We start from the raw sequence: 26,239 nt of genomic DNA, 5'->3' as shown, positions 1-26,239 counted from the left end.
TGCACAGAAATGTTGAATGACCTACTAATTGCATATAGCTTGTTATGGAGAGGGAAAGGATTTGAACCTAAACAGTCTACTCTCATCCTCTTTTAACTTTGAATAAACTACTGACTGATTGATAGTCATGTATGTTTCTTGAGGGATCCTAAAAAAGCCCTTACTCCAATATATGTTTTCTGCTGAGGCTGTATAGTTGTGTGATGTTTACCATAGAGCATTTCCCTTTCTCAGTTTCTTATAATACGTATGAAAGATTACATCGAACCATTGTTGTTGTTTAGTTGCTAAGGCATGTCTGACTCTTTTGCAACCCCATGGACTGTAGCCTGCAAGTCTCCTTTATTCATGGGGTCTTCCAGGCAGGAATACTGGAGTGGGTGCCATTTCTTTCTCCACATTGATCTGTTAGAGAGAATTAACTCATTAGATGTCTTCATTGTCTTATTGAATTGAAATGGTGGAAGGGCTTGAAGAATTGTTGCATTTTGCCAAAGAATGTCATAAATCACATCCTGCCCCTTGCTGTATTTCTGAACAGGTTTAGAAAATTAAACAGGAAGAAATATGGTAGCCAGAATGCCACTTTCTTACTGATGGTCATATAGTTATAGGCCGTGACTCTAGGTTCTGTTGTTAGGTAGATCACTGCTCATGGTAGACCCCATGGTTAGGCAGAGTTACCCACATAATGGCAGTCCTGGGCTGAGGCAGGACTTCCTGCACAGATGTAGGACCCTGTTACGGCGTGGAGGATCCCTGCATCTCCCAGGAGAAGGAGAGCAGACCTGAGCCAATTACCCTTACTAAATTTATCAATTAGATAAGTCTTTCTACTATTTCAGAGGCAAATCAAGAAAGGGGTGGAAAGAGGCCAGGCATGAGGAAAGGCACTCATATCCTCCAGAGACCTTAGACATCTTGTAGTCATGCCCTCTTATTCTGCAGATACAATGGAAATCTGGAGAGGGACAGGACTCTGATAAGCCAGTGTTGCAAGGTCATCAGGGAGCAGAGCCAGGAAACTAGATATCCCAACCTGGGTCCAGACTCCACCTGCTTTGCACTACTTAGTTCTCCTCCAGGAAGAGTGAATAGTGGGAGTGCTCCGAAACCTGGTGTGCAAGGGCCCTGGTGGGAAGGGAAGAACAGAAGCAGTGAAACTGGGGTGAATGTGCCTATTGAACAGGACATAGAGTGATCCCCTCTGGACTTCAGAGCATCATGTATTGATATTTCAGTCAAACTTTCTTTCCCCTGCTGTCTTCCTCACAGCTCTACCTAGTGTGAAAGCTGGAAAGACTATATGAGATGACCTATTCTATTAGCTGGGCTTCCCAGGCAGTGCTAGTGGTAAAGAACCTGCCTGCCAATGCAGGAGATGACAATGCATGAGAGACATTTGATCCCTGGGTTGGGAAGATCCCCTGGGGGAGGCCATTCTTGCCTGGAGAATCCCATGGACAGAGGAGCCTAGCAAGCTGCAGTCCATAGGGTTGCAAAGATTAGGACAAAACTGAAATGATTTAGCATGTATGTACTCCATGAGTTAGGATTCTTCAGTGAAACAGAGCCAATACGACATGTATATATGTAAGAAAATGTTTATTATAAGGAATTGGCTCACTAGAGGTAGGCAAGTCCAACATCTTCACCTTGGAGACTCAGGAGATCCTATGGTACAGATGAAGTCTGAAGGCATTCCACTGGAAAATTCCCTCTTGCTCAGGTTGGTGTTTTTATTCTGTTCACACCTTCAGCTGAATGGATAAGATCCACTCACGTTATGGAAAGTCATATGGATATGCTGTACTCAAAGTGCATTGATTTAAATGTTCAGTTCAGTTCAGTTGCTCAGTCGTGTCCAACTCTTTGCGACCCCATGAATCGCAGCACGCCAGGCCTCCCTATCCATCACCAACTCCCGGAGTCTACCCAAACCCATGCCCATCGAGTTGGTGATGCCATCCAGCCATCTCATCCTCTGTCGTCCCCTTCTCCTCCTGCCCCCAATCCTTCCCAGCATTAGGGTCTTTTCCAATGAGTCAGCCCTTCGCATGAGGTGGCCAAAGTATTGGAGTTTCAGCTTCAACATCAGTCCTTCCAATGAACACCCAGGACCAATCTCCTTTAGGATGGACTAGTTGGATCTCCTTGCAGTCCAGGGACTCTCAAGAGTCTTCTCCAACAGCACAGTTCAAAAGCATCAATTCTTCTGCGCTCAGCTTTCTTCACCGTCCAACTCTCACATCCATACATGACTACTGGAAAAACCATAGCCTTGACTAGATGGACCTTTGTTTTAAATGTTTTTATTTTATTTAATTTATTAAATTTATTTAAATAAATTTAAATGTTAATGTCAGGGAAAAATACCTTGTAAGTTGACACATAAAGATAGCCATCATACCTGCATATTCCCTTCATTTTCCTTGTAAGTCTGATAGTTTACCTGGATTTTAGTCATTTGAGTACCAGTGCCATGATTTTTAAATGCAAAATCCACATATTATTTATTTAATTATTTCCTTTACACTAGTGTTAATCACTTACTTTTAAAAAGTTAGCCTCAGGGCAAAATAATATTTGAGAAAAGACATTGTTGTACTAGTAATTTCTTTCTAAAACACTCAAGAGTAAATAACCCAAGCATTTCAGAAAAGCGTTCAGTTCATTCTCTCAGTCATTTCTGACTATTTGCGACCCCATGGACTGCAGCATGCCAGCCCTCCCAGTACATCTCCAACTCCCGGAGTTTACTCAAACTAATGTCCATGCAGTCAGTGATGTCATCCAACAGTCTCACCCTCTGACATCCCCTTCTCCTCCCGCCCTCAATCTTTCCCAGCATCAGGGTCTTTTCAGATGAATCAATTCTTTGCATCAGGTGGCGGAAGTATTGAAGTTTCAGTTCCAGCATCAGTCCTTCCAATGAATATTCAGGACTGATTTCCTTTAGGATGGACTGATTTGATCTCCTTGCTGTCCAAGGGACTCTCAAGAGTCTTCTCCAACACCACAGTTCAAAAGCATAAATTCTTCAGTGTTCAGCTTTCTTTATAGTCCAACTCTCACATCCATACATGACTACTGGAAAAACCATAGCTTTGACTAGATGGACCTTTGTGGCAAGTAATGTCTCTGCTTTTTAATATGCTGTCTAGGTTGGTCATAGCTTTTCTTGCAAGGAGCAAGCATTTTTTAATTTCATGGCTGCAGTCACCATCTGCAGTGATTTGGAATCCAAGGTAATAAAGTCTGTCACTGTTTCCATTGTTTCCCCATCTATTTGCCATGAAGTGATGGGACCAGATGCCATGATCTTAGTTTTCTGAATGTTGAGTTTTAAGCCAGCTTTTTCACTCTCCTCTTTCACTTTCATCAAGAGGCTCTTTAGTTCTTCCTGGCTTTCTGCCATAAGGGTGGTGTCATCTGCATATCTGAGGTTATTGATATTTCTCCCAGCAATCCTGATTCCAGCTTGTGCTTCATCCAGCCCAGCGTTTCTCATGATGTACTCTGCATATAAGTTAAATAAGCAGGGTGACAATGTACAGCCTTGACGTATTCCTTTCCCGATTTGGAACCAGTCTATTGTTCCATGTCCACTTCATACAGATTTCTCAGGAGGCAGGTCAGGTGATCTGATGTTCCCATCTCTTTAAGAATTTTCCACAGTTTGTTGTGATCCACACAGTCAAAGGCTTTGGTATAGTCAATAAAGCAGAAGTAGACATTTTTCTGGAACTCTCTTGCTTTTTCGATGATCCAATGGATGTCGGCAATTTGATCTCTGGTTCCTCTGCCTTTTCAAAATCCAGCTTGAACATCTGCAAGTTCATGGTTCATGAACTGTTGAAGCTTGGATTGGAGAATTTTGAGCATTACTTTGCTAGCGTGTGAGATGAGTGCAATTGTGTGGTAGTTTGAGCATTCTTTGGCATTGCCTTTCTTTGGGATTGGAATGAAAACTGACCTTTTTCAGTCCTGTGGCCACTGCTGAGTTTTCTAGACTTGCTGACATATTGAGTGCAGCACTTGCACAGCACCATCTTTCAGGATTTGAAATAGCTCAACTGGAATTCCATCACCTCCACTAGCTTTGTTTGTAGTGATGCTTCCTAAGGTCCACTTGATTTCACATTCTAGGATGTCTGGCTCTAGGTGAGTGAGTGATCACCCATCATGATGATCTGGGTCATAAAGATCTTTTTTGTACAGTTCTTCTGTGTATTCTTGCCAGCTCTTCTTAATATTATCTGCTTCTGTTAGGTCCATACCATTTCTGTCCTTTATTGTGCCCATCTTGGCATGAAAATTTCCCTTGGTATCTCTAATATTCTTGAAGAAATCTCTAGTCTTTCTCTTTCTATTATTTTCCTCTATTTCTTTGCATTGATCACTGAGGAAGCCTTTCTTTCTTATCTCTCCTTGCTATTCTTTGGAACTCTGCATTCAAATGAGTATATCTTTCCTTTTCTTCTTATCTTTTGTTTCTCTTCTTTCAGAGCTATTCAGAAAAGCATACTTGGCACCTAAAACCATCTGTTTTTTAAAAAAAATTATTTATTTGTCTATTTTTTTACTTTACAATATTGTATTGGCTTTGCCATACATTGACATGAGTCTGCCATGGGTGTACATGTGTTTCCCTTCCAGAACCCCCCTCCCACCTCCCTCCTCATCCCATCCCTGTGGGTCATCCCAGTGCACCAGCCCCGAGCACCCTGTATCATGCATTGAACCTGGACTGGCAATTCGTTTCACATATGATAATTTACTTGCATCCTCTTTTTGGAAAACAGTGTAAGCCGAGTTGCAGTTAAGGAACCAGCCTGTCACCCTGCCTGACCACCAGGGGTGCACTTTCCATCCGTCCAGGAAGCCCCAGGCTTTTATCCTACCCTGGGGTGCCTACCCTGCCAGGAGCTGTGCCCCTTCCCTGGAGAGTCTGCCAAGGAGCTCCCAGACGCTGGCACCATGAGAGACCCAGCCCTGAGCCCTGGGGCGCCAAGGCCCTCTCCATTCGGAGGGGCTCTTGGGGCCCATAGAGGAGGTAAGGCCAGACTCAGTCGCACCGCCCTCCCAGAGGTGGAGGATCCTGGAAGCAGAGCCCTCCTCGTGAGGAAGTTGTGGGGAGCTGAGGTGGCCAGGTAGCCAGGGGCCTCTTGGGTAGACCCTCGACTGCTCGACAGTGTGTTTGGAAACTGCGAGATGGCTTGCTTCAGGCATCTGCCCTCAGAACACTGGTCCCTGGGGTGTCTTGCCTGTCAAATGGGAAATTAGAGAAAATTACTTCTGGGAAAAGGGGTTGCATTCTGGAAAGAGGGGACGTGGCCCAGCTGACTCAGCTGGGAGACTGTTAGGAGCTTTGGAGGCTTGGAAACCTGGCTCACGTAGCCTTCTAGGGAGCGTTCTCCTTCTTCTGAGGTGATCAGAATGAACCAGGAGGCCTTGGGATCCCGAGACAGGACTGAGGTCGTGCCTGGCTTGAGGGAGAGACTGATGGTCTGTCACACTTTATGCAGGTACACTTGGCCTCCTGAAGCATAGCGTGCACACCATTTCTTGATTTTTAAAAATCAGTGCGTTTGTGCTTCAGTCGTATCCAAACCTTTGCATCCTGTGGACCGTAGCCTGCCAGACTCCTTTGTCCATGGGATTCTTCAGGCAAGAATACTGGAGTGGGTTGCCATATCCTCCTCCAGGGGATCTTCCTGACCCAGGGATCCAACCGTGTCTCTTATGTCTTCTGCATTGGCAGGTGGATTCTTTACCACTATTGCTACCTGGGAAGCCCCTTTTAAATCAGTGTTTAAATGGTTTCATTGCTTTACATAATGGAAGACAATTATTTTAAAAAGAAGTTTTCTTATAAAATTGTGGTAATGGTATGTGTGTCAATGGATGGATTTACAAGATTAAGCAAAGTACATGGAAGTTCTTTAAACAGTGCCTGACATATAAGATCTCAGTACTTGATTACTTAGTGTGATTATCCTAAGTGGAAAGGAGTTCTGGGAAACTGGGATATATGGTCCTTCAGTTCAGTTCAGTTCAGTTGCTCAGTCCTGTCTGACTCTTTGCTACCCCATGGACTGCAGCACGCCAGGCCTCCCTGTCCATCACCAACTCCGGAGTTTAGTGAAACTCATGTCTGTTGAGTCAGTGATGCCATTCAACCATATCATCCTCTGTCATCTCCTTCTCCTCCCGCCCTCAATCTTTCCCAGCATCAGGCTCTTTTCAAATGAGTCAGTTCTTCACATCAGGTGGCCAAAGTATTGGAGTTTCAGCTTCAGCATCAGTCCTTCCAGTGAATATTCAGTACTGATTGCCTTTAGGATGGACTGGTTGGATCTCCTTGCTGAGACAGTTTTAGCTCTCTTTTCCAAAAACTTTTGGAAGCTCCTGATTTGCAGTATAGCTTTCTTTTCCTTTCTACATGTGTAGCCCAGAGTACCCTCACTGGCTAAAGGGAGAAGAAGTTCCCTGCAACTCTATTACCCACTGGAAATTCAAGTCAGGTTAATTGCAGAAGGGAAGTCGCTCAGTCGTGTCCGACTCTTTACGACCCCGTGGACCGTAGCCTACCAGGCTCCTCCGTCCATGGGATTCTCCAGGCAAGAATACTGGAGTGGTTTGCCATTTCCTTCTCCAGAGGATCTTCCCGACCCAGGGATCGAACCCAGGTCTCCCGCATTGGAGGCAGACGCTTTAACCTCTGAGCCACCAGGGAAGTCGTTAATTGCAGAGGTACCTACTAAACAGAGTTGCCAGCAGGTGGCCCTAGAGCACCGTGGTCGTGCTTGCCTCTTTGGGTCCCATCAAAAGGTTATTAGGGCTTCCCTGGTGGCTCATTGGTAGAGAATCTACCTGCCTGTGCAGGAGATGTGAGTTTGATCCCTGGGTTGGGAAGATCCCCCGGAGAAGCAAATGGCAACCCATTCCAGTATTCTTGCTTTGGAAATCCCATGGAGAGAGGAGCCTGGCGGACTTAGTCTATGGGATAGCAAACAGTCAGACATGACTTAGTGACTAAACAATAACAAGTGGGTGTTCATTTAGGGATGCTTGAGAATGTGGGCAAGAGATTTGTGATTGTTTTTTTTTCTCTTTCACAAGATTTTGGCCTTTATTTGATTCATTCATATAGTCATTCTTCAGATAATATTTTGGATACCCACTCTATTCCAGATACCATTCAGAGACTTGATATTAATGAACTAAAACAAAGATCCTTGCTGTCATGGAGGTTCCATTCTAGCAGGTAGCAATAAAGATAGTAGATAAATTATATAGTATGTTAGAAGTGTTATCGGCTTCTCTGATGGCTCAGTGGATAAAGAATCCACCTGTAATGCAGGAGACACAGGAGATGCGTTTTCGATCCCTGGGTCAGGAAGATTCCCTGGAGAAGAAAATAGCAACATGCTCCAGTATTCTTGCCTGAAAAATCTCATGGACAGAGGAGCCTGGCAGGCTACAGTCCAAAGGGTTGCAAAGAATTGGACATGACTGAGCACACACAGAGAAGTGTTATGGAAAAGAAAAGTATAAACCAGAGTCTGTGGGAGTGAGGTTGTTGTGATAGGCTGGCTGTAGTATTGAATATGATAGCTAGGTCAGGCTCATTAGGGAGACAGGATGTGAGCAAGATTTGAAAGACATGAAGTTAGCCAAGCAGAGATCTGGGTGAAGAGTATTTTTATTTATAACAGTTACATTTACTCTGATTGAGGCTAGAGAAGTGAAATGACATGTCTGAGGTTTTATAGGAGGTTGCTGGCAAAGTTGGTATAATTTCCCCTCCTCATTTCTACCCCCATCTTCCTCACCACAGGAATTACCTCACACAGACATTACCACTCTATGTTTCCCAGGGTGATGGAGGCTTCTTGTAAATCTGCAGTAATACACAGCTTGCTTAAGTGATGACTCACATTTGCTTGGCATATTTACCCAATTGGGTAATACCAAACTCTCTGTGATCTTTCTTTTTTTTTTTGGTAATGAATAATTATGTGCTTCATGCTGTGGAGGATAGAATTGAGGCATGGTCCCAGCACCTAAGGGCCTAGTAATCTATCCATGAACATTTTGCTCTTCATTTTTTCTCTTTGATCTACTTTCCCCACAAAAGTCCACTGATAATCTTTGTCTACAGCTTAACCTCAGACCTGAGTTAGATGATCAAACTTAGGCCCCCAGCCTTGGTGTCTAGGTTCCTGAACTCTCCCCCAGATCCTTTTTGTTGTCTCTTGATACATGGTGCCCCTGGGTATCCCCTGGTCAGAAGAGTGCACTTGGTCTAGCCTGTGTTGGACCAGGTCTATGAGACAAGGCTTATGCTTTATCCTCTGCTGCTGCTTCTGCTGCTAAGTCGCCTCAGTCATGTCCGACTCCGTGTGACCCCATAGACGGCAGCCCACCAGGCTCTGCCATCTCTGGGATTCTCCAGGCAAGAATACTGGAGTGGGTTGCCATTTCCTTGTCTAATGCATCAAAGTGAAAAGTGAAAGTGAAGTCGCTCAGTCGTGTCCGACTCTTAGCGACCCCAAGGACTGCAGCCTACCAGGCTCCTCCGTCCATGGGATTTTCCAGGCAAGAGTACTGGAGTGGGGTGCCATTGCCTTCTCCTACTCCTAGGCTTTAATTACATTCCCCACCTGGGCTTTTATCCCTCCCCCCCACCCCCATCCCCCCACCAGAACTGTCTCTCTGCCACTTTTATTCACAATTGTAGAAATCTCTTCACTTGATTGGAGACTCTGTGTCTTCCTGTTTGGAAATTGTGCTTCTTGGACACTGGTTTGTGGACTTGTGCACTGTTCTTGGTGCCTTCAAGTTGCTTCTCTGAGCCTGAGTCAGTTCTCTCAGCCTCTGACCCTGAGAACTCTGGTGGTATACTGAATCCCCTTCCCTTTCTGCCCACATGTGCTGTGAGGAGATTGTGATTGTCTTTGTTCAAGTCCTTGGTTATGTATGGTGCTTGTGAAACAGCAGTGGAACTCAGCAAGCTTTGAGGTATTTAAGTGTTTGAGAACTAGTAGTGTAGAGGAGAGGGAGCTTGGTAAGCCTGCAGTAGATAAAAATGAGGAAGCTTGGTCTTGAAGGGTGGATAGAATTAGTAGGTGTAGGGAGAGAACAGAGTGGGTGAATATGAGGTTTTGTGGGACGAGACATTAGCCAAATGGAATGGAGAGGGTGTGTTTGGAAGTGGTGGTGTGAAGAGGTAGGTAGGTAGGTAGGGCAGGGCTGGAACAGGGCCTGGAGCACAGGTCAAGAAGGTTGCATTACAGTATCCTGCTGCTGCTGCTAAGTCGCTTCAGTCGTGTCCGACTCTGTGTGACCCCATAGACGGCAGCCCAGTTGTAAATTTGAGATCCTCAAAGATAGGCAGGTGGATATATAGGTCCTAATGATATGCCCTTCTTATGAGTTTATGTCAACTTCCCTAGAGGTTTTCCTGGGAAGTTGACATAAACTCATAAGAGGGGCATATCATTAGGACCTATATATCCACCTGCCTATCTTTGAGGATCTCAAATTTACAACATTTCCAAATGCTGCTTATAAAAGAGGTTCTCTGGGCTATTTGGTCATGGCATCCTGTTTCTTACTTATTGGCTTGTTTTTTCTTAGTCTCCTCTAGCGTATCCTGGAATGAATGCTGCCAGACTCTGGTTTCCTTTTGTGTCCCCAGAGTCCCCCACAGTATCAGATACTCAATGCTGTGAAAATACTTGTTGACTGAGTGAATAAACTAAATATCTGTTTCTCCCAAGTATTTCACAGAATCAGACACTACTGAAGAAACTTAGCATGTGTGCACACACGCACCCAAGCTTCTCTGCCCTCTCAATGTTCAAATCTGTTAGTGCTGACACAATCTATCAGGCCTGCAAAGTTGGAAACTTTGAGTCAATCTTGGTGAAGACATGAGCACAGGACCTGGCTGCTCCTGAACTTGACATGGGGACAGTAATCCCGATTGAGACCTTGTTTTTTTACTCCATTATGACAAGATAACACTTATATACCCTGTTGCATTTTAGATGTGAAGGCTGAAAGCCTCAAATTTAAACATCGATAGGAGTGAAAACTCACTGGAAGGCAGGGCTGTTCATTGTAAATTACATATTTCTACAGATAACCATCATGTTAGCTGTTGTGGTTTCTTCCAAGGAGCAGAATCACACAGTGGTCAAGAGTATGGGCTCTGGAATCAGGTTGCCTGGGTTCAAATCCTTGTTGTGCTACTTACCAGCTGTGCATCTTTGGGAAAGCTGTGTAACCTCCCTATGGCTCAGCTTTATCCTGTGTGAAATATGGGTGAGAATAATACTTCCCTCACAGAGTTGCCATGATCCAGTTCTTAGAGCAGTGCTGGCACATATTCTCAGCAAGGTTTGCTGCTGCTGCTGCTAAGTCGCTTCAGTCGTGTCCGACTCTGTGCGACCCCGTAGATGGCAGCCCACCAGGCTCCCCCGTCCCTGAGATTCTCCAGGCAAGAACACTGGAGTGGGTTGCCATTTCAATTATTTGCTCTGGGTATTTAATGGGCCATTGAGACAAGCTTGTTTCTCTTGACATTTTGGGCTGCTACTCTGAGACAAGTGGCCTGGCCTCATTAAGATGTGGCCAAGGGTGTGGTAGGAAGAGATGTTTGAATTTGTTGAGTGAGGAGTGGGTTCCTGCAGGAGATGACAGTGGGCACAGAGGGAGGTCCCAGGTCCATACGGGATTATTTCAGGTGGAATGTGCATATAATTCTCTGACACAGTGAAGGAAGTGTAACTGCCTCGCTATGAATACACAGTGCTGCACAGAGATGGAAAGATCTCTGCTCTGTCCTGGTTTTGCTTTGTAGTAGGAGAAGGCAGCCCAGTCTGAAGACTGTGTTAGGCCTCATCACAGTCCTGCTCTACTTCCCCATCCTCTCCTTCCTCAAATGACTCTCCAGCTCAGTGAGCTTAGCTGGACACTTCATTCCAAGAGTGGTGGTGGTGTTGAGGTGGACCAGAGGGCTTGGTGCTTTTTCCAAGCTGGTCAACCATGAAACATTACTTTTCACCACTGAGTCCTAGTTCCCCGCAGTATCAAGCACTTAATTCTCTTGCTACTTCTCATACAAACAGAACAAAGATGGATTTCTTAACCAGTTATTTTGCACTGTCTAGTGATTTTATTGTGCTGACTTTTAAAATACTTGGAAATGAAAGATTTTTTTTTTTTAGGTACAGAAACATCTGTGGTCAGCCATGTGTAGTATTAATGAGGTCTTTCCCAGCCCATTGTGGGCTTCACACAGGTGTGCTCTGAGGGCCGCACAGTCCAGATTGAGGGACCTGAGGACAAAGATATCAGCATCCCTTTCTTCTGAATGCAGAAGGCAAGATGCAGGTATGAGATGTTCAAATTTGAAAGATGATGCTATTGCAAGGAACCTTTATTTTTTCCTACTCTGCCTCTATGCAGAATAGAGAAAAGACTGCCTAAACAGAGATGGAGGGGAGTTGGAGAAAAATAAAGACTAGGATACAGTTTGTGGGACTGTATTCTTTCTTTTCCCCAGAGTTAGTGTGAAAGACGATGAGTTTTTTTGTTTGTTTGTTTGTTTTTTTACAGAAAGGCATCATTGTATTTTCTGAATAAGACCTTGATCAGGGTAAGCAGTTCTTTGTGTAACACATTGTACTCTGCCCAGAAATAAAGGAATCTCTTTAAATAAACATTTCCAATGTCAGTGCATAGTCCTTTCTCTCTAATGTGGGCGTCTTAGAGCTGAGGGGACACATGCCTCCGTTAGTGTTACCAAGATGACAGCAAACCTTATAGAGAAGTCCTTCCAGACTGTGGAGGACAAACATGGTCTGACACATCTTGGGATGCGTGAGGGGGCTGAGTTTCTCCTGGCCCAAAAGTGGCATCAAAGAACACCTGCAAGTTCCATCCAATTATTCCTCTTCCTTTCCTGGATACTTGTCTGTCTTCCTCTTCACCATTCTGACCTTGTCACTTTTCTATTTTGAAAAAATTTAAGTCTTAAGATATGGTTTCACCTTGTCCATTTGGGTCCGTTTAGACTCAACCTCAAATATCTTCATATGTGACCCCTCTCTCCATTCATCCTTTGACACTTTCCTAGACCTGTTTCCAGAGCCAGAACCACTTCCTAAGCTGGAGTCATCTCTTTGTTGACAATATTCTGAAATAGCTTTGTGATAATATTCTGAAATACCTCTATCTGTTCCCTCCTGTCATTTCACTCTTTCAGTGCCAACTTGATTTCGTAGGACTGAGTATTTTACTGCCTGTGGCAGGTAGGTAAGACCACAGCATCTTTGTGTGAGTTTGTGTAGACTTTGGTATCTTTGTGTGAGTTAGAAAGGCTTCCTCTTTGCATGGATCTAGTCCTCTGGACACATCACTTAGCGAATAGGGGGCCCTGGGGAAAAGAAAAACGTACTCAGGTGGATGTAGTATTTTGCAAAGGATACATGGGTTGTTCGGAGAAGGAAATGGCAACCCCAGTACTCTTGCCTAGAAAATCCCATGGACGGAGGAGCCTGGTAGGCTGCAGTCCATGGGGTCGCGAAGAGTCGGACACGACTGAGCGACTTCACTTTCACTTTTCACTTTCATGCATTGGACAAGGAAATGGCAACCCACTCCAGTGTTCTTGCCTGGAGAATCTCAGGGACGGCGGAGCCTGGTGGGCTGCCGTCTATGAGATTGCAGAGAGTCGGACATGACTGAAGCGATTTGGCGGCGGCGGCAGCAGCAGCATGGGTTGTTAAGTGGACATGGATTGGATTTCTTGGACTTGCTCCCTGTGGGTACTTTTGGACAGTGGACAGATTTTACAGCTGTAGGTGGTGCCTTGTGTTAAGAAGAAAAACTTCAGAATCACACCGCTTGGGTTCAAATGCTAGCTCTGGTGACCATAGCCAATTACTTAATTGCTGTGCCTCACTGTCCTCATCAGTAAAATGGGTATATGGGGTTATCTCTCATGGGGTAAATGAAAGTGTTGGATTCCATAATCACAGTTTTGAAAGTATGGGCTTCAGTCATGTTATAATACATTATGAGTATTGTCAGCATTGGGTAAGCATCTCAGAGAGGTGTAAATCTGATCACCCCAATTGCTCCCAGAGTGGGCAGAAAAGAAGGATTGGATTAAGGGTGCATCGAGATCAGCTCCTCCTGCTAAGCTTGATGACTCCTCATGTAGACAGGGCTTCCACCTCCACTGAGAGATGTCACAGATAATGACTGTGATGGGCTGAGCTTGTTTTCTTCTCACTTCCTTCTCCTCCCTTTCCTCTCCTTCATGTCCTCCATGTACATATTCCTTCAATCAGCAATCTGATATAATATCTACAACTGCATATTGCTTATTACTTGCTTACCTGTCACTGTTAATTCTTTATTTTGCTTGTCTCATTTTCTTTAGTTCTGTTTCCAAGAAAGGTCCCTATATCCTTAATTCTTCCTTGGAAAACTCCCTGCAACCCTATGTTCTGTGAGACATCTGGTTTTCTGTGATGCTATCTCTCTTTACTCTGTGGAGTAGAGCCTGCTGCTTCCAGTGAAGGCAGTGTGGGCTGGTGGATTGAGAATGAGTTTTGTGGGCAGTCACATCTGACCTACACATCCTGGCTGAGCTATATGTCCCTGGACTCACAGTTCACTCCTGAGAACCCCAGTTAGCACACTGAAAAGCTTAAAGATCTCTGCTCCAAAGAATTGTGAGGCTAGAAAGGAATAAGTGATCCGGCATTGATACATCAGTCCTAGTATATTCCATATTGTTACTTTACCTTTACCTAAAAAGCTGCTGCTGCTGCTTGGAAGGCCTGTCTTTACCACAATAATGGAATTAGGGGGAAATTTGATTGCGACATTATCCCTACCTTCACAGGCACACAGTTTGGGTCCAGGAGAGGTTCTGTCCCTTTTTCCCATTCCTGTAACCCTCTCTAGAGATCATTCAGTGTCTGGGACCCTTCACTTGCCCTTTCACCTGCCCTGCCAATTCCATACCTGCCATTAACTTCACTTTATTTTCTATGCTTCCTCTGCCAGGTTGTTGGGTGTTGGTGAATATCATGTACTGTGGTACATTCGCAGTTCTCTACACATTTATGATTTTTCATCTTATTTAAGTTCTGAATCCTACCTGACAATCTCTTTCCTCATTCCTAGTTGATGCCCTTCCCACACCTCTCAGTGCTTCACACCTTTCCCACTCATTTCAAACTTCCCTCCCTCCCTCCCCATATTCCTTTTAGCAGATCATTTCACATCCTTTTTTGTTAAGAGGGAGAAATGCCTAAAAAAGCATTAGGGGTCCATTCTTGAGAAGAATTTCTTTGAATAAATGACATGGAAGACATTTAAAGAAAAAAATGTGTTTGAGGTTACCAGGATTACAGTTGGTCATTTCTTGTGGGTAAAACAGCAGTTTCCCCACATGATTAATTATCATACTTGTAGATATCAGTATTGTGAAAGTCAGAGAGAAACATTTTTACATTAGGGAGTCTGCAGTTTATAGGAAAGGGCTCAAGACTTCATTAACTTGAAGAAACTAATTCTAGGTAGAATCTTGTTCCTTATTTTCAGGTTATCTCAGGGCATAAAGATTTTTTTCCATCTGCAACAGTGGTATCTGATGTGTTTGGTCATAATAGTGATGGACAAGGGGTCAGTTTTGTTTTCTCCGTAGGAGCATGCGTGCTTGCGATGTTGCTTCAGTTGTGTCCAATTCTTTGCAACCCTATGGACTGTAGCCTGCCAGGCTCCTCTGTTCACGGATTCCAGGCAAGAATACTGGAGTGAGTTGTCAGGCTCTCCTCCAGAGGATCTTCCTGACTCAGGGGTGGAACTTGCATCTGTTTGTCTCCTGCATTGGCAGGTGGGTTCTTTACCTCTAGTGCCACCTGGGAAGCCCCTCCATAGGAACAACAGATGTGAATTCTCCTAACCTCCATTCTTCCCAAAGGAATCTGCTGGATCACAGATCATTTAAATGCAGATTGCTGGATCCTATCTTCTAGAAATTCTGACTCAATGGGTCTAGGGTAGAATCCAGGAATTGGCTTTTCGAATAAGTACCTCGGGTGATTATTCTCATCCTAGGAATCTCTTTTAGTAATACCGAGGTAAGAATGTCTTCACTCATTTTTACCTCCTTTTAGCCTCAAGTGTGTAGCGAAACCTAAGGCTGATTTCGGTATATGTGCTCTTGTTTCCATTTCTGTCATTTCTTTCAGGTCCTTGAGGCAGCAATTAAACCCCTTTCTGGCATCGACTATCTCTTTCTTTTCAGTCTCCTGAAAATATGGCTTCCAAATATTAATATTTTTTCAAGTATTTCCAATTATTTCCACTCATTTAGTAAATTTTATTGGGTGTCTCCTAGGTTTTCAGCACATGCTTTAATTTCCTTCTTTGTAAATGCTTCTCTCTTCCTTGCCTACTCTTGTACTTCTCTTTCCTGTCAGACTTCTTGAAAGAATCTTTCTTTTCCACACTGACTTGTAATAATGATAACAGCAACAACAAATAGTAAAGGTAGCCTAACACTAACACTTGGAGGATGACTATGGACCGGACACTTTTCTAAGTGCTTTACATATGTTAACTATGTAGCAGATACTCTGTGTGTCCTTTAAAAACATATATATATTTGTATGTATACACACACACACACACATATATTTCTGGACTGTTTATTCAGATGTATTGATCTATTTGTTTACTCTTTTCCTAGTTTTCTCTGGTTTTATTTACTGTAACTTAATAAAATACATTTTATATCCATGCCTGTTACTTACTGGAGTTCTCTTTTTTGGCTTCTGGAAGCAGCACTGTCTCCTTCTTCTCCTCCTACCTCCATTCATCATTATCAACATTCTTCACTGACTTTTCGTCTCTGTGTGCCTCACAGTCCACTTAAGTTTTTCCTAACTAGCATTTCCAGCCACAGTTCCTGATCCTCTTTGCCTGCTTGCTTCAGTCAAAGACATCTACTCGTTGTTCCCTGAATACACTACCTCTGGTGTCTGCGCATGGAGTTTCGTTCTCTGCCTATGCAATCTGAGAGTATATTGTATGGCAGATTGTCACAGCTGTGTCTCAGAGTACCTCATGGTTTAACATCTTCAACATCTGGGATGCTCTGACTAAGAGCTGTAGACAAGGACCAAGCAGGAGCTGGGAGGGCTGCTCAGGGATCTTTCATATGTGGGATAGAGCGTACAGAGTGGGGGAGTCGGAGGACACAGGAGAGGGTGATGGTGGCAGGGCTGAGACAGGGGATTCTGGATATTGGGGGAATTGACCTTGGATCCTTGTTTTTAAAGAGTGATAGACTGTGGGAGGTTGCTTATAATTAGTCCTACCGAACCTTAAATGAGGCATGCACTAGGGAGGACTAGGTCAGAAATGCCACCCTCTGGAATTGAAGCTAATGAGAACCATTAATTGTGATGAGATAAACAAAATGTGAGGAGATGAGTTATCTGCAGCAGGGATCCTCCCTTAGGATTGTTCTTAAGTGTGTTGCTGATGAGCAAGAGTGTTTCTCAAATGTCCCTTAAGGACATTAAGTATCTTTGCGTGGAGGGTAGGAAAAGGAGAGTCAGAGGATGAATGCCAGTTGGTGTGTCTCCAGCAGTGTCTAGATCATGGGGCTGATCCAGTCCTAGGTGTTTGACTGTAGTTGTTTAAAGAAAAATATTACTAGAGTGGACGACATATGGTAACAACACACGTGCTTTTGAGTCAGACTGGGTATAAATCTTGGCTCTACTAATATAGGCAAGTCACTTAACCTTTTAGAGTTTCAGTTTTCTCTTCAATAAAGTGAGTGTAGTTCCTCTAGTCATAGGGTTTCTGTGAGAGTGAAATTAAGTAATAAGTAATATATTAATAATATATGTAAAGCACATGATTTTGTATTCCCAGTTCATAAAATGTTAGTTTCATACTCTTTCCCTTTTAAGACAGATTATTAAAATCATCAGTTTACCATCTTATGGTAGGCCAGCTCTTTGAGAATCAAGCTTCTTTGCTGTGAAGCTCATTGAAGAATCTCTGCTATTTCTTTTCTTTTTTTAAAATTTATTTATTTATCTATTTTTTTATTTTACAATATTGTATTGATTTTGCGATACATTGACATGAATCCACCATGTGTACATGTGTTCCCCTTCCAGAACCCCCACTCCCACCTCCCTCCCCTCCGGGTCATCTCAGTGCACCAGCCCCGAGCACCCTGTATCATGCGTTGAACCTGGACTGGTGATTCATTTCACATATGATAATTTACATGCTTCAGTGCCATTCTCCCATATCATCCTGCCCTCGCCCTCTCCCATAGAGTCCAAAATACTGTTCTATACATCTGTGTCTCTTTTGCTGTATCGCATACAGGGTTATCTTTACCAACTTTCTAAATTCCATATATATGCATTTGTATACTGTATTGGTGTTTTTCCCTCTGGCTTACTTCACTCTGTATGATAGGCTCCAGTTTCATCCACCTCATTAGAACTGATTATAATGTATTATTTTTAATGGCTGAGTAATATTCCATTGTGTATTTGTACCACAGCTTCCTTATCCATTCATCTGCTGATGGACATCTAGGTTGCTTCCATGTCCTGGCTATTATAAACAGAGCTGTGATGAACACTGGGGTACACGTGTCTCTTTCAATTCTGGTTTCCTCGGTGTGTATGCCCAGCAGTGGGATTGCTGGGTCATGAATACAGTAAAGTTGCAGGATATAAAACCAACACACAGAAATCCCTTACATTCCTATACACTAACAATGAGAAAACAGAGAAATTAAGGAAACAATTCCATTCACCATCTCAATGAAAAGAATAAAATACTTAGGAATATATCTATCTAAAGAAACAAAAGATCTATATATAGAAAACTATAAAACACTGGCAAAAGAAATCAAAGAGGACACAAATAGAGGGAGAAATATACCGTGTTCATGGATTGGAAGAATCAATATAGTGAAAATGAGTATACTACCCAAAGCAATCTATAGATTCAATGCAATCCCTATCAAGCTACCAATGGTATTTTTCACAGAACTAGAACAAAAATTTCACAATTTGTATGGAAATACAATAAACCTCAAATAGCCAAAGCAATCTTGAGAGAGAAGAATGGAACTGGAGGAATCAACCTTCCTGACTTCAGGCTATACTACAAAGCTACAGTCATCAAGACAGTATCGTACTGGCACAAAGACAGAAATATAGATCAATGGAACAAAATAGAAAGCCCAGAGATAAATCCACACACCTATGGACACCTTATCTGCTATTTCTTAAATGAACCCACCCAGTGAGAGGGAAGTTCCCAAGATAGACAACTGGTTCCTGTTCTCAATGCATATCTATCTTGCTTTAAAAAACTGGACCATTAAGACTTTGCTTTAGTATGAATCTGTCTCCCAGAAGTTGATTACATATGAGTGCAGAGAAAAAAATTGACTTTATTTTCTGAATTGGGATGCAGACCCTGGATAAGTTACTGAGATCCTGTAAGATTCTACCCTCAAGAGTTAGTCTACCTCTTTCTCTTTTCTTTTATTTTTCTAGCTGAAATATTACAATTCTTTGACTTTGGAGTCATAACAAGGAGAAGAGGAATAGTATGAAAAATTTGACTTAGGTATACAATGAGGTATTTATTTGAAATTTTTTGCTTTATCTTAATTTTCTTTCTCCTGAACCCTGAAACTTAGAAGAGGTAAAGAATAAGGTTGAGATATTGCCTGGTAAAAGGGTCAAATTTGCTCCTTATCCTTGTAGACTTAGATGTGCACTGATGTTGGTGTCTCAAGAGTTACTTAGATTCAGGAAAGCTGTTTCTCTGTAACTAACCTAACTAGGTCTGAAACATGAAACTAGAGTGCCAGCTTATTAATTTCTAATCAGAAATATGCTATCAGAAACAGTGATTGTCTATTTGTTAAATTTATTATTTACTTATTTTTGACTGCACTGGGTCTTTGTTGCTGCTCAGGCTTTTCTCTAGTTGTAGAGAGTGAGGGCTCATCGTCTCTAGTTGTGATGTATGGGTTTCCCATTGTGGTGGCTTCTCATTGCGATGGCTTCTGTTGTTGCAGAGCATGGGCTCTAGGCACACAGGCCTCAGTAGTTGAGGTACACTGGCTTAGTTGCCCTATGGTATGTGGAATCTTCTTGGACCAGGGATCGAACCTGTGTCCTCTGCATCGGCAGATGGAATCTTAACCACTGGACCACCAGAGAAGTCCCTAGGTGTCCTTTTTAATCTGATTAGTCAATGCTTCCTCCTTTGGGGAAAATAACAGGAAGCTAGCATTTCAGAAGTCTCCCTGGTGAGTTTAAGTCTGAAGCACACAGGTGGTTGTATGATTTGGATGGTGAATCTCATTAGGTGTTGATGTGCTGATTCATTTATTTCAACCATATGTCAGTGGAGTAACTTGTCAGAACACTTTCTTCCTTGAATGGTCTTTGATGGCATGCTCACGTTGATCTTTGTGTCCTTCTTTTTGTGAAATATTGAATAATTATGGCTTATAAATAAGTGTAGGGAATAATATAATAATAAATGTCAACTTGCTTAAGAAAACTTTTGGACTTGTTTTTTCTTTTAGTCCCATTTTCTTCCCTCTCTCCAGAGGTAACTGCTATTCTGAATCTGGTGTTTTAGAGTCCCATAAAGACTTTTATATTTACCAAATATGTGTTAACTACAAATAATAATTAAGTTAACGCATATTTGACAAATAATAATGGGCTTTCCTTATAGCTCAGTTGGGAAAGAATCTGCCTGCAATGCAGGAGACCCAGGTTCAATTCCTTGGTTGGGAAGATCCCCTGGAGAAGGAAATGGCAACCCACTCCAGTATTCTTACCTGGAGACTCTCATGGACAGAGGAGCCCGGCGGGCTACAGTCCATGGGTCGCAAGAGTCAGACATTACTTAGCAACTAAACCCCACCACAAATAATAATATAGATATTATGATGTGTATTGTAAAACTTTATAAAGGGTAACACACAGTATATAGATGTTTTACAGTTTTTTCATGTAATGTTTATATTTTGGGGACTTCTCCATATTGAGATACACAGATAGTCCCTGACTTAACAGTGGTTTGGCTTGTACTTTTTTCAGCTTTGTGATGGTTTGAAAATGATAAGCCTTCAGTGGAAACTGTTCTTTGAATTTTGAATTTAGATCTTTCCCTAGACTAGTGACATGTGGTACAATTCTCTCTAGGTGCTGGTCAGTGGCAGGGAGCCATAGCTCCTGGGCAGCTATGCAATCACCAGGGTAAACAACTGATACACTTACAATCATTCTGTTTTTCTCTTTCAATATAATATTCAATAAATTACATGTAATGTACTATAATTTGTTATAAAATAGGCTTTGTTTTAGATGATTTTTCCCAGCTAAAGACTAATATAAGTGTTCTGAGCATATTTAAGGCTAGACTAAGCTATGATGTTTGGTAGAATAGGTGTATTAAATGCATTTTCAGTGTAATGCATTTAACCTTACAATGATTTTATTGGGATGTAGTTCCCATCATAAGTTGACGAAGATCTGAATACACTTAGGAGCAGAAAACTTTTCCCTTCTTCCCTTCTAGTTTCTATGACTAGCCTAGTAATTAAGTTGATATAAGACAGATTAACTGGAGAAAAACAAATTTTATTTCATACATAATATGAAACTCAAAGGCAGTCAGGCAGTTGAGGCTTATATAACCGTTCTGAGCAAAGGAGAAGAGGGCGCTGTGCTGTGCTGTGCTTAGTTGCTCAGTTGTGTCCAACTCTTTCCGACCCCATGGACTGTAGCCTGCCAGCCTCCTCTGTCCATGGAGTTCTCCAGGCAAGAATGCTGGAGTGCGTACCCGTTCCCTTCTCCAGGGGATCTTCCTGACCCATGAATTGAACTGGGGTCTTCTGCATTGCAGGCGGATTCTTTACCAGCTGAGCTACCAGGGAAGCCCAGAGACGAGGGTAGGGGACTTCAAAGGGAGGAAGACAATTCATAAGAAGATGAGAAGAGCAAATGTTTGGTAAACAAATGTTTTCCAGGCCATGTAGATAAGTCTTCCTGATAAAAAAAGTTATCTCTGCTAATAGCTTTGATCCTAGTATCGGCCTTGTGAAAAGTGAAAGTGTTAGTCACTCAGTTGTGTCTGACTCTTTCGACTCCATGGACTGTAGCCCACCAGGCTCCTCTGTCCATAGAATTCTCCAGGTGAGAATACTGGAGTAAGTTGCCATTCCCTTCTCCAGGGGATCTTCCCAACCCAAGAATCGAACCTGGCTCTCCTGTATTACGAAAGATTCTTCACCATCTGAGCCACTCGAGAAGCCCCAATAGGCCCTAAACTCTTTTAGACAGTTAAAGGGAGAGGCAAAAACAAACAAACCCCAGAAAAGGTGCTCTTCCTGAGTCAGCTAGGCCTTGATTACCTTCAGCTCAGAATAATCCATATGCCAATGTAGCATAGTTTTTGGTGTTGTATTTTGTATTCCCTTCACCCCCACCTCAGGTATATCTCATTAATTTTACTGTTGTATAGCATTCTAGTGTGTGGATATATCACAATTGATTTATCTATTCTTCTGTTGAACTTTTAAGTTATTTGCAACATTTTCTGACTCTCGTGTCATCGCCAAATTGCTTCCTAAGTGGTTACCAATGTATATCTTCATTGCTCAGTATCCTCTCCAATGTTCTATGCCAGAATAATTGTTTTGTAACCTGACTGGTATGAAATGATATTTAATTATATCTTAATTTTATGTTTCTCTGAGCATTGTTTTAAAAATGCCACTTGGCTGTTAAAATTTCTATTTTGGTGAACTTTCTTTTTATAAGTTTTCCTGTTTTTCCCCATCATACAAAGAACCATCACCATACAAAGAACTTATAAATATCAAATTAGGGGAAGAACTGACTCATATGAAAAGACCCTAATGCTGGGAAAGATTGAAGAAAGGAGGAGAAGGGGATGACAGAGGATGAGATGGTTGAATGGCATCACTGACTCAACGGACATGAGTTTGGATAAACTCTGGGAGTTGGCGATGGACAGGGAGTCCTGGCATGCTGCAGTCCATGGGGTCGCAAAGAGTCGGACATGACTGAGTGACTGAACTGAATTGAAGAGATTGCCACACTATTTTTCAAAGTGAATATGTCATTTTACTTTTCACCAGTAATACCAGCTCTTGGTATTGCCCACATTTTAAATTTTGGCCATTCTAGTGTTTGTGTGGTGGTATCTTATTATATTTTAATTTGCATTTCTCTGATGACTAAGGACATTGAGCATCTTTTCAGGTGCTTATTGGTCATCTTGTTTGGTAAGTGTCGAATAAGATCTTTTGCTCATTTTAAAACTGAGTTGTTTGTTCTTGTTTTCGAATTAAAAAATATTTGTATATTCTGGGTTATTTGTGAAGGACAGAGTCTTGGACAATAACTATTTAAGTTAGTTTCTAGTATGACCACCTGTGCGTGAGAGTGAACTGAAGCAGAGATGAGACAAACCTCAATATTTCATCATTGTTTTTATTGTCAATTTTAATTCAGTCGGTTATTTGGATCCAGAGACTTGAAACAAATATGCTACAGTCAAACTAAGAAACTATAAAGTAGTGGCTGACAGTATTTTGTTCCATTGCTGTATAAATGATATTTTCCTCTGAGGAAGTCCAGTGAACCACAGAGGTAGTTTGGAGCCATTGTGTTTTCATGCTCTTGCTCTTCTAATTTTTTTTTTTTTTAACCTGGAGAAAATTGTTAGTAGTAGGGGTCAAGATCTTTCTTGCTGAAACCAAGTCAGAGCTCACATTTAGATCCTTCAATCCTGAACTGATTCATCCCTGCCCTCTCACTCACAGGTTAGGGAGAAGCACCTGGTGCCAATTTTTAATGCCTCTTGTTAGTTTATTCATTAAAAATGCAGCTAAGAAAAGGAGCTTGGTGGTTTTGATAAGCAAAGATGCTATCAATGCTGCATCTTTGCTTTTAGGGTCTTTTTTGCCACCATCCATTTTGGAGGGTACAGAAAATTATGGTCCGTGTTGCTATAAGAGAAGCTTTGGCTCCAGAACTGGTAACACATTTATAATTTTTTGCTCTTTAGAGGTGAAAGATTAGTTTTGGCATCATATGATGAGTAAGGAGCTGTCAAAAAGACACCTCAACTAAACCCCAAGCTCCTTAAATGTTTTGCATTATTCTTCTGAATTTATTTTCTTACATCATATATTCAACTCTGTATTTCCTAACAAAGTAGTCCCCATACCCTACACTCTTTGGAAGGGACACAATAACAAGGAATTAAGTACAGTTATACGTTTAAAAGGAAAAGACAGAAATAGATACATCTACTTTTAGAAAGAAGTTTTGTAATGAATTGCTTGTATGTAAGTTTCATGTTTTTTAAACTACTGCTTGAGTTAACTTCACTTCTATTTACTATTCATCACTTGAATTAGCACCTCTGCTCTTGGACGTACTCATAGAGTGGAGTGTTGCTACGTAACTTGTAGAAACTTGAGTTCGTATCTCTCCCTCCATAGTGACCGCCTTCTCTCTGGTAATAACAGCCACCTTGTCTATTATCCTCCTCGCAAATTAACAATGTATTGCTAGTGTTAGATCTAGATTCTCCATAGGACGGTGTAAACTGTCTAAAGCCACAACTTGAGGAGCTTTCCTCTTGTCTATAACTACCTCCTGGTTGCCCTTCATTACAATTTGAATAGCTGTATCCAGATTCCGTTTGACCCTGGCTGCATCCTTGGCTTTGTTGCCTACATGTTTCTGATTGTCCACAAATACTCTTATATCCATCAGACTTGCTACCTGATGGGCTACAACTCCTACTTCTTTCTTTTTGACTGTACCCTGACCATTCCTGGCTGTTTCTTCTTGATTGATTGGGAGTTGAATCTATTTGGTGTCTACTATACCCACCATGAGTTCCACTTGAACTTGACCTACATCTCCCTTGTAATTCATATTGCTCATAGCTAGAACACTGACCAAATCCTGAACTACCTTGTCCAGAGCAAGATGAGTGACATGAACCAGACCCATATTGTCCAGAGTTAGAATACTGACCAGATCCAGAACCACATTGTCCAGAGCTAGATGAGTGACATGAGCCAGGCCCATGTTGTTCAGAAGTAGAACACTGACCCAAGCCCGATCCATGTTGACTCTGAGTAGAACACTGACCTGAGCCAGATCTGTGTTGGCTGTAGCTAGAAGATTGACTCCATCCAGACCCAGATTGGCTGTGGCTAGAGGACTGACTTGAGCCAGTGCCACACTGGACATGGCCAGAAGACTGTCCTAATCCAGACCTCTGTTGACTATAGTGAGAAGATTGACCTAATCCAGACCCACATTGGCCATAGCTAGAAGACTGACCTGATCCAGATATATGTTGACCATAACTGGAAGACTGACCTGATCCAGATATATGTTGACCATAACTGGAAGACTGACCTGATCCAGATATATTTTGACCACAGCTTGATGACTGTCCTGAAGTAGACCCATGGTGTTGATATGTAGAGGACTGACCTAAGCCAGATCCATGTTGGCCAAAGCCAGATGACTGTCTTGAGCTAGAACCATGCTGACCAAAACTAGAAGACTGACCTGAGACAGATCCATATTGTCTGCGGCCAAAAGACTGACTTGAACCATATTGATTTGAGCCATGTTGACCATAGCTAGAAGACTGACCTAAGTTAGATCCCTGTTGGCTGCAGCTTGATGACTGTCCTGAAGTAGAACCATGTTGTCCATAGCTAGAGGACTGACCTAAACCAGAGCCATTCTGACCAAAGCCAGATGACTCTCTTGAACAAGAACCACGCTGACCAAAACTAGAAGACTGACCTGAACCAGATCCATGTTGGCTGTGGCCAGAAGACCGACTTAAGCCAGAACTGTGTCTGCTGTGGCTGTAAGATTGACTTGAGCCATGTTGACCATAGCTGGAGGACTGACCTAAGTTAGATCCCCGCTGTCCACAGCCTGATGACTGTCCTGAAGTAGAACCATGTTGTCCATAGCTAGAGGACTGACCTAAACCAGAGCCATGCTGACCAAAGCCAGATGACTCTCTTGAGCTAGAACCACGCTGACCAAAACTAGAAGACTGACCTGAGCCAGATCCATGTTGGCTGTGGCCAGAAGACTGACTTGAGCCAGAACTGTGTCTGCTGTGGCTGTAAGATTGACTTGAGCCATATTGACTTGAGCCATGTTGACCATAGCTGGAGGACTGACCTAAGCTAGATCCCTGCTGTCCACAGCTTGATGACTGTCTTGAAGTAGAACCATGTTGTCCATAGCTAGAGGACTGACCTAAACCAGAGCCATGCTGACCAAAGCCAGATGACTCTCTTGAGCTAGAACCACGCTGACCAAAACTAGAAGACTGACCTGAGCCAGATCCATGTTGGTTGTGGCCAGAAGACTGACTTGAGCCAGATCTGTGTCTGCTGTGGCTGTAAGATTGACTTGAGCCATATTGACTTGAGCCATGTTGACCATAGCTGGAGGACTGACCTAAGTTAGATCCCTGCTGTCCACAGCTTGATGACTGTCTTGAAGTAGAACCATGTTGTCCATAGCTAGAGGACTGACCTAAACCAGAGCCATGCTGACCAAAGCCAGATGACTCTCTTGAGCTAGAACCACGCTGACCAAAACTAGAAGACTGACCTGAACCAGATCCATGTTGGCTGTGGCCAGAAGACTGACTTGAGCCAGATCTGTGTCTGCTGTGTCTGTAAGATTGACTTGAGCCATGTTGACCATAGCTGGAGGACTGACCTAAGTTAGATCCCCGCTGTCCACAGCCTGATGACTGTCCTGAAGTAGAACCATGTTGTCCATAGCTAGAGGACTGACCTAAACCAGAGCCATGCTGACCAAAGCCAGATGACTCTCTTGAGCAAGAACCACGCTGACCAAAACTAGAAGACTGACCTGAACCAGATCCGTGTTGGCTGTGGCCAGAAGACTGACTTGAGCCAGAACTGTGTCTGCTGTGGCTGTAAGATTGACTTGAGCCATATTGACTTGAGCCATGTTGACCATAGCTGGAGGACTGACCTAAGCTAGATCCCTGCTGTCCACAGCTTGATGACTGT

General features: G+C 42.7%; 1 protein-coding gene across 1 annotated transcript; it reads right to left on the bottom strand.

Moving 5' to 3' along the window:
* Nucleotides 1–4,895: 4,895 nt before the first annotated feature.
* LOC145505240 (uncharacterized) lies at nucleotides 4,896–26,177 on the bottom strand. The gene is made up of 5 exons (XM_081486997.1): nucleotides 26,076–26,177; nucleotides 25,347–25,686; nucleotides 24,540–25,298; nucleotides 5,388–5,485; nucleotides 4,896–5,267 (listed from the first exon to the last, which is right to left on the bottom strand). The coding sequence occupies exons 1-5, from the start codon at nucleotides 26,175–26,177 to the stop codon at nucleotides 4,896–4,898; spliced, it is 1,671 nt and encodes a 556-aa protein (XP_081343123.1).
* Nucleotides 26,178–26,239: the final 62 nt, after the last annotated feature.

Source organism: Giraffa tippelskirchi, chromosome 5 (assembly GCF_054371585.1).
Source record: "Giraffa tippelskirchi isolate mGirTip1 chromosome 5, T2T-mGirTip1v1.2.pri, whole genome shotgun sequence".
NCBI classification, from domain to species: Eukaryota; Metazoa; Chordata; class Mammalia; order Artiodactyla; family Giraffidae; genus Giraffa; species Giraffa tippelskirchi.
Note: the sequence above shows the minus strand (reverse complement) of the source record. Positions and strands in the feature narration are given on the sequence as shown.

Excerpts from the sequence above, each read along its gene's own strand:
- LOC145505240 (XM_081486997.1), bottom strand. The coding sequence starts at position 26,177 with ATGGCTCAAGTCAATATGGCTCAAGTCAATCTTACAGCCACAGCAGAC. Across the intron at positions 25,687-26,075 it reads CCAACACGGATCTGGTTCAG|TCATCAAGCTGTGGACAGCA; the intron begins GTCAGTCTTCTA and ends ACTTCAAGACAG. Across the intron at positions 25,299-25,346 it reads GTCCTCCAGCTATGGTCAAC|ACAGTTCTGGCTCAAGTCAG; the intron begins ATGGCTCAAGTC and ends GCCACAGCAGAC.